General features: G+C 43.8%; 1 protein-coding gene across 2 annotated transcripts in view; it reads left to right on the top strand.

The window, feature by feature from the left end:
- The window catches only part of DNM3 (dynamin 3), a 172,532-nt gene that overhangs the window by 148,386 nt on the left and 10,814 nt on the right, over nt 1-13,332 (top strand). The window contains exons 20-21 of one of the 2 annotated variants that reach the window (XM_062497051.1): nt 3,552-3,778; nt 4,846-5,079. In XM_062497051.1, coding sequence (XP_062353035.1) covers nt 3,552-3,778; nt 4,846-5,079 — 461 coding nt within the window. Of the gene's footprint in view, nt 1-3,551; nt 3,779-4,845; nt 5,084-13,332 lie in introns of those variants that run through there. The other variant, XM_062497052.1, reaches the window with a different exon arrangement.

The raw sequence follows: 13,332 nt of genomic DNA, 5'->3' as shown, positions 1-13,332 counted from the left end.
TTCAGGTTACCATTTTCAAGGAATAAATCTGGCAGCTTTGGACACTGCTGTTTAGATGAGCAGATGTGGTTGGTTGATTTATTGTGTGTGGCTTTCTTAGATCTGAAGATTATTTGGTTAAAAAAACGGCTTTGAGATAGCGTTGTTTTTCCACTGCAGTAGGATCTCAGCCTTCACATCCTGGTCGAGTTCTGAATGGACCTTGTTGAAAACTAAGCTTAATATTAGTGCCACTGCTGCCCTATAAATTACTAATGGGAAGCACAGCCCCTGCTAGTTCTGAGCAGCACCATTTCTGAGAGGTCATCAAGCCAATCAGCCTTTACAAGTGCAATATGCTGTGAGGCAGATGTGATTAGAAGGTAGCATTTACTTTTGACTCAGAGCCACCTCTAGCCTTCATCTGATGGATTTCATTAGCCCTGTGGAATTTGTGTTGCACTTAAGAGTTAGGTGGTTGGACAGGAAATTTCAGTGGGATTTCCTGGTACATTTAAAATGAGCAGAATTTCTACACAAGAGCAAGAGATTTTTCATTAATTTCTTTGGGTTTAGAGGACTCAAGATCTAAGTAATGCTCTAGTAATGGGTGAGTTTTTACAAAAAACCATGGGAACAATGGAGCTGCCCTTTTCTTCTGGGAATCAGCCATGCTCTAGGCTTCAGAAGTCGAGTGTATGTCCTCACTGCTCTTTCCAGATCATTGCTTTGACTTAGCCTATCTCCAGTGCCTTTGGAAAGGCTGGGGTTTAGCTTTCATTTCATAAACAGCAGAGCTCAGTGAGCAGTTGCTTTTGAAAGCTTACATTAAATTTTCTGCCACTCACCTCCTCATCTGGAATGGTTTAGGGGTCTCTGAAGTGTGTGCGTCCCTCATAAATCCATCACTGGAAGATTTTGTGCTTTCAGTCTCATCAGCTGTTGGTGATATTGATAAAGCCTGCCAGGCTGGCACACAGAAATCACACACTTCAAATATCAGCTACTTTCAGCTGACCTCATAGTCCCAAGCTGCATTTGGGCTTCCTAGTGAGCTGAGGCCTAAACCTACATCCTAGAGCTTAAATTTGTGGCAAAGAATCAAAATATTTGAAAGAACTCTGAAGAGTGACACTACTAGCATTACTGAATTTCTTTCTGTACAACATAGGCAGTAAAATACCATATTGAAAACAGTAGGTAAAATAGCAATTTTTAAAAATCAGGGCTATTGTAAAGAGAAAGAAATGGTTGAATCAAGAGTGCTGAGCCCTTCCAAAAGATTGTGTAAAGATCTGGAGCTCTGATGGGAGTTGGGTCCTGTTAAGTTGTGTATGTGTGTTCCTTGGAGAATTGAAAAGTCCAGCCCATCCACCAGGAGTTAAGTGAAAACACTCTCCCTACCCCTTAATGAACATATTCTGTATTTTCTGCTGCCCCATCATGTTGCCTCTTGAACTCTGGAAACAAATCGATCCCAAGGAATTTGTTTCCATGACAATTGCAACCTCCCAAGTTTTCCTAGAGCTTCCTTTCCACTTTGTGGGCCCATAAACAAGTACTTACAATTCGAGGAAAGTATCGGATTCAAACTCAGTGTACAGAAAATATTTAGATGCTGTCCCTGAGCATATTTTGGGGCCTAAGCCTAGATTATTGTATTCCAAGTGCATCCCTTGTTCTTCCCCTAGGGTGGATGTTGATTACCTTACAAGAAAATACATTTACCACACAGAACTGCATTAAGTTACCGTTACCAATACAAACATGCCCAAACAAAACACACATACACAAATTTGTATTTCATGGTGCCTTGGTATCCTGGGTTGTACAAGGGGGGTGGTCTGAAGAGTAGTCAGTGCTGATAGTGATCTCAGCTGAGGAGAAATCTCCAGAGGACTTGTTGCTGCCAAACTGCAGGTCAAGGAATGGGTTGTGTGTGTTCTCTTCCCACTGCTGGGGTTCCAAGCCCACCTTGCCCCATGTCAGAGTGCCAGGGCAGATCCGGGGCACTGGCATTTGGATGCTTGCTATGGTTCAGCTTTGACTGCAGGCCTGATGTCTGTGAAGGAAAATGTTTCAAACCACTCCTGTGAGTCTGCTTTCCAGAAAGGAGCAAATGTGAGTAAGCATCACTTTCCCTTCCATTTCCAAACTGGAGAAAGTGGCTCTGGTGGAAGATCTTCCTCTGTCTAGTAGAGCACAGGAGGGCAGGAGGCTGTTCCAAGAATCATCCTTAACACAGCAGTCTTCCCTTCACAGAGGAGTCCAGGGATTTACTCAAATCCTCTGCCAGTGACAGACAGGGACCTCTCATGATAATTGTCACAGGCTGATTTTTTTCAAACAGATATTTGTGGTTTAAGAATGCGTTTACAATCGGCTCTGGCCTTAATCTAATTTTAGGACTTCTTTTTTTGAAGTGATGCCATTAAAATGCTCATTTCATCGAGCAGAATGTGATGCTGTTTAACTCTGATATCTGTTTTTAATGTGGAGTTATTGGCAATCACAAGGAAAGTAGTGTACTCTGGCTCTTGATCAGTACCATCTACTGGAAAACAGCATGAAACTCATGGAAAAGTTTTTCAGGCTTTGCTAAGAATTTGTGCATCTCCTGTCATACGTGAATGGGAGATGACAGCCAAGGCCAGGCACAATATGGTTTTGTTTCCCTGTGAAGTCTGTCCTGGCTGCCTGCTCATTGCTGGTGACCAGAAAAGGGTCCCTGCTCTGGCTGACTGCTCTCACTGACCTTGTCTAAACACCAACAGTGCCTTAGTCTCACTGGCAGGGTTTATATCCCAAAACTAGCACAAACCCATGTGCAAACAGAGCTCAGGTTTATGTAATCAGAATCCTGGGAATGTATTATCATCAGTATCTCCAGCTCAAAAAAGCTTTATGGAGCAAAGCACCAGATGAGAAATAGATCAGAACAGCAACAAAAGTCTCAAATGCAAGGATTTAGTAGGTCAGCAGTTGGTGTATTTACCACGGTTTTATTTAATCAGAGTACCTCTAGCTTTTTATGTCTCTTAATATGGCCCAGGTTTCCATAACCAGGGCAGGCAGAGCAGGAAATCAATATAGAAAATTAGATTATTTGGAAATTTCTCCCTTCAGTTTGAGTGTGCGTGGATGGGTTATTCAGAATCTGACAGATTTGCTGGAAATTAAAGACACTGTCTACAGTAGGGTAAATTGTTGCTAAGAAAGTAATTGACAGGTATGTCATAAAGCCCGAAAATTGCCATTCCCTGGGGAATGTATATCTGATGGTACTGCCATTTACTTCCCAGTCAGCCCTTTAGAAATGGCCCAAAATGCCAGCTGGCTCCTGGGAGCTGTTGGGAAACCTGTTTGAAATGAACTGTAAGCAGAGGTGTCACCTCAGAGATGCAGAATTGCAGTAGAACTGTGTAAGGTAGTAATTAATCTGTGATTAAATCTCCTGCTCCCATCTATCTCCGCCTGTATTTGTTCAGCGTTGCATTTTTTCCATAGAGATTCTTGTTTATTTCTTTGGTGGTTTGAATTTTATTTTTTTTTTCTTTTGTCTGATGAAATAGGTCAAAGAATTTATCAATGCAGAGCTGCTGGCTCACTTGTATTCCTCTGAGGACCAGAACACTCTGATGGAGGAGTCGGCGGAGCAGGCGCAGCGGCGCGACGAGACCCTGCGCATGTACCAGGCCCTGAAGGAGGCCCTGGCCATCATTGGGGACATCAGCACCAGCACTGTCTCCACCCCTGCTCCCCCTCCTGTGGATGACTCGTGGCTTCAGCAGGCACGCAGGTGAGGAACCTCAAATCTGGATTGCCACGAAATTCACGACAGGCAGATGTAGTCGGCATCAGGAACTCCCTCCCTGCCTGTCTTTTTTGGAAGATGCTCCTCCAGGTCTTAGTGACATCTGTGACATCATCAAAACATTTTCCCATATATACCTGTTCTGTGGTATCCAGCACCAGGCAGGATATTTGCCTTGCAAAAGACCATCCAGTGGACTTTCAGCTTCTCTGATGCTTCAAACAATGCCTTCAGTTTTAGCTTTCATATTTTCCAGATCCTGCAGTGCATTAGTGTGTGACTCTGAACTTCATATCAAGAGTCAGCAAGTTCTCCTCACAGCTCAGTCACACAAAACAATCCTTTTCCAGCTCCACAACCAAGGACAGCGCTGCAGCTTCAGCCCCAAAAAGTGCAAACAGCAGGGAATTGAGGAGAGCAATTTGGGAGGATGGGAGTGCAGAACCTGGAGCTGGAATTGGACAATGAACCCCAATATGGACATGGACCAAAACTTATAAAAGTGTGAAAACTCATGACTTGAAGTCCATCTTGGGTCTGTTTTGGTCCATCTCTGGTCCTTCTTGGGTGGAGCCATGGCCAGGCTCTTGCACTGCCCGAGGTGAATCCTTTGAAGGCCTTTTAAAAAATCCCTACTTTATTCCTTTAATTCTGTCTAACCTCTGTTCTAGGTAGCCTTTCCAGGCATCATAAATAGCAGCTGCTTCTGTCACCCCAGCTGTGTATCCACTTGGCCTCCTTTTGCAAGCTGTTACAATAATTCATCATCTCAGGCTCCATATCCTAGAAATTCCACTTAACAAAACATTATTAGGATCTTGAATAATAAAATCCATTATATTTACCTCTTTGCTTGTATGTTGTCAGTGGGAAACACCTGAGACTTAATTGTGTATGTGATCCTCTGACATTGGCAGCAAAGGAAAATGCCAGTAAAAACCATCTGTCATAGGTTATAAGTTTTGTTTAAAGTAAAATAAAATACATCAAAGAAAACCCAAAACCCGAACCCCCACCTTACTGAACCTCTAAAATCTCTGCTGTTTCACCAGATCACCTCCTCCAAGCCCTTCAACTCCGAGGAGACCTACACTCAACAACCCCCCAACGAGACCTTTATCTGGCCGAGGGCCTGCTCCTGCCATCCCGTCTCCAGGCCCGCAGTCGGGGGCTCCCCCAGTCCCGTTCCGCCCAGGAGCACTGCCTCCATTCCCCAGTGCTGAAGCCCATGGAGCACCTCCCCAGGTCCCCTCTCGGCCCAGCCGGGCTCCCCCCAGCGTGCCAAGGTAAGGAGCTGGGTGTTGTGCTGGTGGCATGGTTCTCTCCCTCTGGCACGACACACTCACTCTGCGCCCCACGAGCGTTGTTGTGGAGAAAGTCTTGTAACAAAGCAAAACTGGGCGTTCCCTGCACAGTCAAAGGTGTTTGATGGAACCAAATTTTGGCATATAACCTGTTTGAAAAGATAGGAGGATTTTTTTCAATGAAGTCATTTGTCAGTTGATTTGCTTACATGAAGAACCCCAGTTCTGGTTGTGTTGTACCTTCATAGGGGCTCACAGAGAGAGAGGTCATCTACCCCCACCAGGAGAGGGGCAGAGGTGCAGATCCCCACTTCTGTCCTTTTGAACCCTCACTGGAGGAAGCAAGGGATCTCCTAGGACAGAACAAGAGCGATTCTTGTAGAACCAGTGGAACAAACTGGTAGGAGTCTGATTCTTGTCCTGCAAAGCCAGTAATTTCCAGCCAGTTGCAAACAGTCCCTAGCTGTCTGACAGAGTACATCATATGGTACCAAGCAATTAGTAAAGGAACAATATTATCTTCAGTGCATCCTTTCCTTTCCTTTCCTTTCCTTTCCTTTCCTTTCCTTTCCTTTCCTTTCCTTTCCTTTCCTTTCCTTTCCTTTCCTTTCCTTTCCTTTCCTTTCCTTTCCTTTCCTTTCCTTTCCTTTCCTTTCCTTTCCTTTCCTTTCCTTTCCTTTCCTTTCCTTTCCTTTCCTTTCCTTTCCTTTCCTTTCCTTTCCTTTCCTTTCCTTTCCTTTCCTTTCCTTTCCTTTCCTTTCCTCAGTAGCTTTGCATATTGCATAATTTTCTGTGGCATTAACTGCTTTTTATATAAGTTACACAGACAGAATGTCCTTAATGTTTATTTTCGCAATGATGTAATACACCTAATCACTTACATATATATAGTAAAACCTCTGATTTGGAGGGATTCATTAACGTTCTAAATTATGAGAGGCATGGGCAGATAAGGCAATGTTGGAACAAAGGGGTGTCTCTATTTTTGATAAATTAACTGTTACATTGAAAGTACTCACAGTTTGGGGAAAAAGGAGCCAGCTAAATAGGAACAAAAATAAAATGTGCACATTTTCTATTTTAAAAATGGTAATTGAGAAGAGAAGCTTTGGAGGAGAATTTTCTTTTAAATAGGTGAGATCTGTCGTAGTTGTCAGTAACTTAAATTTGAGGCTCAGTGTTTCTAATATAATTACCCTTTATAATAGAAAGCATAAATAAATGAGGTATAGCAAAGGAATGAAGTATTTTCATATATTTGCTATGAAAAGGGCATTGTTGCATCAATGCCCAGCCATGAAACACTTTCACCTTAGTGGATATCCTGCATTAGGGACCGCTGGGGAGAAACCTGGAATTGCCTTTCCAAACTTTGTGCTGGAAGGGAAGAAGCCATCCGAGGCTGGGAGAGCCTGGGGCTGTGCCAAAGGGCGCTGGCCCTGCTGTTTCCTGAGTGCCATCAGAGGCCAAATCAATGAGCTGCAGGGCTGAGGTGCAGTTTTGCCCAGCTGTGCTGCCAGAGAGAACCATGGCTCCCGTCCCCTCGCCCTGCGAACCTGCGCGTCTCCTTCCCCTGCCCGCTGCCGCTGTGCATGGACGCTGCTTTCCTGGGGTGGCTTGCCAAGAGCATGTCTGATGATCAACTTTTTCATGCCTAAGTGACAGGTGGGATGGAGGCCAGAAAGGAGTTTTCTAGCACTCAAAAGACACATGGGTAAGCAGCTTGGGAACGACTCGGTGCGGGAGCGCCACTGGTGGCGTGAAAAGCAGTGGCGGATAAAGGAGGTCAGTGATTTTAAAATACTGTAGTTGGATGGAGAATTGAATGTGGGACTGCTTGACATTTTTGTGGAAAAAAAATAATCTGCAATACACATCTTCTGGACTGGATCCTAGTTGTCTCCTTTAGAGCTGTGAAAGCCTCAGACAGAAAAAATCTCAACTGCTAAAGAATGAAGTCAGGGTTTGCCATTCTGCTGAAACTTCAGGTTACTCCTGCTGACTAAACTGTGAGGGAGGAAATCCCAGGGAAGGGGCTGCAGGGGAAATCACCTGAGGGGGACAGTGTGGCCAGCTCCTGCACCTATTAAATGTTTCTTTTGAGCCCTGGAATTTCAGCTACGCTTGGTCTGGTTTTAATAACAGCCTTTGCAGGATCATAGGAAATTGACTCAGAAAATGGGTCTGAGATATTAAAAGGGGAAAAAAAGTTTTGAGGAAGACTTCTTGTGGAAACTTGAGCTTTTTCTGTGACTTATTTTTGAAGTGGGGCTTTGTGCTGACTGTTCCACCACCATTTTCTGCAGTGATTCCTTGAAGTGTTAGGATCTCTCTTATCTAGGGAAATAGTTCAACTGCCTGAGAAGAAAGTAGTATTTTTAAAGTTTATCTCACTTTCCAAAGGAGCTTTCTGTTGCAGCCCCTGTCCCTGTCACATGGAGCTCAAAACCCTGGCATGCTGAAGAAATACTAAGTTTCCATTTTCTCCTGTTCTGCCTTAAGACAAAAAAAAAATATTTTCAGACTTGGACCATCCTTGTGTCCAATGAGCAGATTAGCACTCATTTGGTGTGGAAAATTTGGCACCTTACCATGAGATACCTTACCATGAGAAAGCCTCTGTCTTTGCAAACACTGTTTTTTTTTCTTCTGCTTTATTAGCATTCAATCAAAGGAATTGTATGGAAATTTTGAGCTCTCGGCATTTTCTCACTGCTCCTCCCTTGATGTACAAGGAAAGGAAAAGAGTTAGGAGAGCAGGAAGTAATTTTCTTCCCTGCTTCGCTCTGATTCTAAAGCTGGTTTGGGTTATGTGCTCTGAATATTTCTGTAAGGAAACAGAAACTATTTGCATGATACATGCCTCTTTTAATTAATCCCACTTGAGGTGGGTGGATCTCTCCCAGCAAAGCCTGTGAGTAAAGGCCCCTGGCTTTAAGGGCTTGATGCCAAAGCATATATGATTTGTGAAATATTCCCCACTGCCAGAATCTGGATTATTCCCCCTCTCTCTTAAAAGGCTTCAGTAGTATTTTGAAAGAAAATGCAGCTGTGTGCTTGCTTTGGTAAGAGAGCTTTAGGCAGGCACTAGAAACACTTCAGCTTACCCTGTTGTGTGTTTGCCTGCCTGTGTGCAAAGCCTGATCTTGACCAGTTTAAGTTCTGCTGTGGATGCTTGATTTTTAGCTTTTAATTATCCTGAATGGGAATCTCAGTTTTGCCACAAGGAAAACAATTGAATTGGAAATGTTTTTTCTCCTGGCAGCGGAGCCCATGGTGTTTGTGGGGGTGGAAGGCTGCTGCCCTTTTCTCCCTGGGTCCTGCTCTGCAGTGCTACTGTGGACTCAGCAAGGCTTTGGGGAGAGAATTCACACTGTGCTGCTCACATACTGTCCCTACAATTTCCTCCCACCCACAGCCAGCCAGCAGGGAAGGGCTGGTGGCAGCTCTGCACCTCCCCTTTGTTACACCACCAAGGCTAATTCCATCACCTGCTGTGTTAGTAGCTAATCTACCTTGTAAGCCATCATTACATATTTCTACCAAACTGGCACCAAAAAAGGTACTTTTACCTGACAGTAATTGCAGTTAGAAATTTTCAGACAAAGTCAGTTTTAGTGCAGAAAGCATTACTGCCTGATGTCTCCCAGCCCACAGGCTCCCACTCAACTCCTTGATTGCCAAATATCAACCATTCACCAAGTTTTCTCTGATGGATTTTTATGGATTAGAGTTCTTTGACAGGATTTAATGAAATATCTAACCCTGTGCATTGGATGATAAGGGGATTCTTATGAGCAAAAATTGCACATGATCTTCTGAATAAAATCTGTTATAGTTCATAGGCATATAAGGCCAGAAGGGTTATCCTGCCTGAACCTGGCAATATTCTTTCTCCTGAAAGTTTAACCTTGCAGCCTTAAAAGCTTACTACTGTATTTTTAAATGGAATATAAATTGTAATCAAATAGTCATTGCATCAAATTCTTCTGGCAGGATGAGTGAGAGCCCACCTTAGAATGTTTGCGTGCTGACTTGGATGATCTTAATCTGAACACCCAAGTAGGAGAGCACAGCTCTCTGTCCTCTTTAAATGGATCTTTGGCAGAAGTTATATTCCAAAAGTATAGTCTGCAATTAGGATTGTTTCATTCAAGCAAAGAGACAAAAGTGTTACATGGACAGAATTCAAAATCCTGCTGAACCTTGGGAGAAAAGAAAGCCAAAGAATAATTTAATTTAATTCTGCATCTCATGTCTGTGATCAAAAGAATATACAGCTACATGGGCAAAGCCAGAGCCCTCCCAGGGCGATCCTGCCCTTCTGTAGTCAGTGTGTTTCCATCTCTGCCTGTCCAAGGACCCCAGAATCACAAGGCTTACGGGAATATCAGTTTTTATTTCTGTGATTTCTGCCCAGAGGGAAGACAGCCCTGTGTAATTTGTTACCAGTCTAATGTACATTTCTTGTTGAAATGCACACCCAGTAATATGTTACTTCTGCTGCTGGCTGCTTCGAGTAGCAGCAGAGTCAATTTATTTTCTCTTATCTCTTAGAAGCTCTGCATTTTCCCCTCCTCCACTGGGTCCTTTTTAACTGTTTTCCCTTTTTTTCCTCAGCCTTTCCCTCTCTGCCTCTTTCTTGACCATCCTGTTTGCTTCTTCTTTCACCTCCTCCTTTCTCTTGGTTTCCTGCCTGGTTCATTTGTCTCCCTTCCCCATGTATTCCTTCTTTTCCTTCCCACCATCTTGTCTTGGTTTCTTTCCAACTTATCCCTTCCTTGCCACCTTTGTAAATCTCTCACCTTGCATTTCTGTCTTTTAGAGTTTTTCAGACACTTTTCAAGCCATAGAATGCAGTATTTGGCAATCTTTCTTAACAGCAGCCTGATGGCAGTGGCTGTGACACCCATCAGCACCCAGGAGCTCCACTGCTTGGGGCACTCACACAGCCAGGTGCAAACCTGGGGTCTTCTTGCAACTTTGGTCACAGAACAGAATCAAATAATAGAATCACAGAATCGTTTGGTTTGAAAGGGACCTTTAAAGGTCATCTAGTCCAACCCCCCTGCAATGAATAGGGACAACAGAAGCACTGAAAGAAGGAGCATTCTGCATGAGGATAAGTATTGGAGGGCTTGGCCTGAAAGCAGGTCCCAGCAAGTTGTAAAAACATGTAAAATGTCACAGTACAGCAAGTCTGGTGGCTTCCTTGTAATTCTGCAGTACTGATCTTCTAAGAAATTTGGAATGGCATTTGCACAGAACTGATTTGTTTTTGTTCAGCTGCCTGAACTGTAATGCCATGAGAGATAGAGGAGAGTCCTCGCTTCTGCTTCAGGAGCCTCAGTGACTGCTGCCCCTCAAAGGATAGCTCTCTTTTAGACTGGCAGTAGGATTTTGTTACTGCCTTCCCTTACATTCCTCTCCCCCAGATGACTGTCCTGAAGATCAAGGAAAACAAGGTTCATGGGATGCCAGACATTACAGCCTGGGTACCATGTCTGCTGCCACTGACTCTTCTCTTAGCATCTCCCTTCATCAGCCAGAGGCAGGCTGTCCATACCTTCAGTGGCCCAGGAATTTTCTGATGGGCAGTTCACTTTGGCAGTTGAACAAAAGTATCTGAAGAATCACTTGTTCTGCACAGGGTTGAGATCTGATCTATCTGCATCTCAGGTAGCTGTTACCTTCTTGAGTATTGCTCCTGAGCTACTTGCTCCTGCCTTCTTCAATAAAAACTGGTTTAAAAACCAAGTGACATTCCATTGGGACTGTTGCAAGTCACTTTAGAAGTTCAGCAAAGAGGATTTGGCAGTGAAATGGCTTTTCATTACTCTCAGTGTAGACCAGGCCTATGTGATGGAGAAGGGTAAGTAAGAGATGCAAGAGGGGGGAAGACAGAAAAACAAGGAACCTGAAAAGCATCGGAAGAAGTGATTCTGGAAAAAAGATGATGTTGCAAGTGCAGACCTCAAACACAGCAGGAGTGGCAGCTGATGCACTGAATGAATTTCAGCAAAATTTCGAGTTTGGTTTGGGTTCATTTCTTTCTTCCTTAGCATTTTCTCTCTCAAGGTACTGTTAGCAGAAGGAAGTGGGTTTATTTTTAACATCTCCCTACTTGAAGAAAGAAGGTAGAGTCAAGCAATAGCAGTTGTTTGACAGAAATACAGGAACCTGAAGATGTGTTTTGTCTCAAGAAATTACTTAGTTTCATATGGAGTAGTTTAATAACAGTTGCCAATGAAGGCATTGCAGTATTTGTGCGAAGGTTTTGAGCAGGGAATTCCTGCCTTTTCTGAAAGAGTGGGCGACTAGCAGTGCATTTCTAGGCTGCCTTATGCTAGAAGAGAAAACATCTGAGAGTAAACAGAAATAGTCATGATTTGAACTTCCTGCACCTGCAGGCATCTTGAAAGGCTGTCTTGAAACTCTCCTTTCCCCCGCGAGCTGTAGTGGATCAGTAGTGAATGAGGGCACTCCATGGCTCCATTAATAACAGTGCTAATCCCATTAGTTGGCATCATGGACAAGAAGAGGAGCAACTCCAGCTGGAGGTGACAAGCAGGACATTTGCTCCCCTTCTTGCACCGAGGTAAGTGAAGAGGAAAGAGGCAACAAGGCAGATGAAGGTCAAAGCTGAGTAGGAAGGCAAAACAGAGATGTGTTCAAAAGTGGGGTCCACGATTCACACTGATAGCAAACAGTGCAGCTACACACAGTCCAGTGCACAGGTCCTGAGCTACTGTGAGAAGATCAGATGTTCCTCCTGCTGATTTTGTGGCCCTTCTGTTGTCATCTTCCATGCACAGAGCAGCATTCTGAACGTTCCTACTCAGCACTCCTAACTTCCTCTTCTTCATGGCCAGTTGTGACCCTCTGGACCATCCTAACCCAGGGTTTCTGAAAGGTTGGGACAGTATTCCATAGAGGCACCGCACACTTGCTTACTTGACATGTTTCCTGCTGAAGGGCAAACAAGAAAACTCCGTTTTTAAAGAATAATAGTCTGGCTCGGTCGCTCCGTTGAATCAATTTTGTGTTTATTCAAGCGGAGTTTTTCATATGACACATTAAGTCCCTGAAATGACTAATTTGAAAATGCAGTGTTCACATAAACATACAATCTATTTGTATGTGTGTGTGATGGACATTAATTTATTATGGTCATACAGAAAACATAGCTTGAGTTGTAGATAATAAATTATTTTGCTGGAACATCATATTTTGGACCACTTTGCCTCTGAAAGGGGTATCTGTATTAAGTTAAATCACACACAGTGGAACTTCACTAACCCTAGTGCTTTCAAACAGTGTAAGCCTTTGAATTAATAGAGATTTATACTGCTGCAGTATAGTGGTGGCCAGTGGAAGGACACATTCTTCCCATTCTCTTTTTTTTTTTTTTACTTAAAAGAAATAGATATCTGATAAAACAGCATAATTAATAACCTTAACTTGCTTATACTGAACAAAAAAAAATTCTTTCACTGAGAGAGAGCACTATGCAGCTGGGTCATTTGCAGTTTTGGGGTTCAGCTGTAGGGACAGCCAAGGCAGTCCCTGGCAGTACAGTCTGAGCATGCCCTCTTTGCATTTGCAGAGCCTGAGTTCAGCTGGAGAACTGCTTCAGAACTACCAGCCACCCTCAAAAGCTGTGCTCTGTGCCCAAGGGCTTCCCTTCCTGACTTGCCCGACAATAGTGAACCTGTGAGCAACTCCTACAGCAGACATTTTCTGTTTAACAAAATGACATTTTCCAGTACAGAAACAAATCTGAGCAATTTTCCCTCTCTTGAACCATTACTCTGGGATAAGGAACCATCTCAGGCAGATATTCCCCAGCTCCTTTTTCCTTTCATCACCACTCAGGGCGGTTTCTCCCTTCCCCCCTGTAATCACCATCTCCTCCTGATCCCTGTCCGTGATCCCTGCTTTCCTGCTCCCAATGTCATCATCCTTTTCCTGCTTTGTTACCATCTGTATCACTAGGATCAAGTGCCTTTCCTCCCCTTGGCTTTCCCACTTCCGCTCCAGATCCTTGCTCCCCAGTTGGTATTTGTGAGACTCTGCAGTGGCCGTGCTGCTGTGCTCTTGGACAGAGTTTAAACACGCACAGACTGAAGACTGGTTAGGTCTACAAGGTGTGCCCTGCCTCTGTTTTTAAAGCACGATGGGTACTGTAGTTTCACTTCTGGTTTGGATTGTCCTCCAAATCCTGAGGCTCACAGA

Source organism: Cinclus cinclus, chromosome 8 (assembly GCF_963662255.1).
Source record: "Cinclus cinclus chromosome 8, bCinCin1.1, whole genome shotgun sequence".
Classification (NCBI taxonomy): Eukaryota; Metazoa; Chordata; class Aves; order Passeriformes; family Cinclidae; genus Cinclus; species Cinclus cinclus.
Note: the sequence above shows the minus strand (reverse complement) of the source record. Positions and strands in the feature narration are given on the sequence as shown.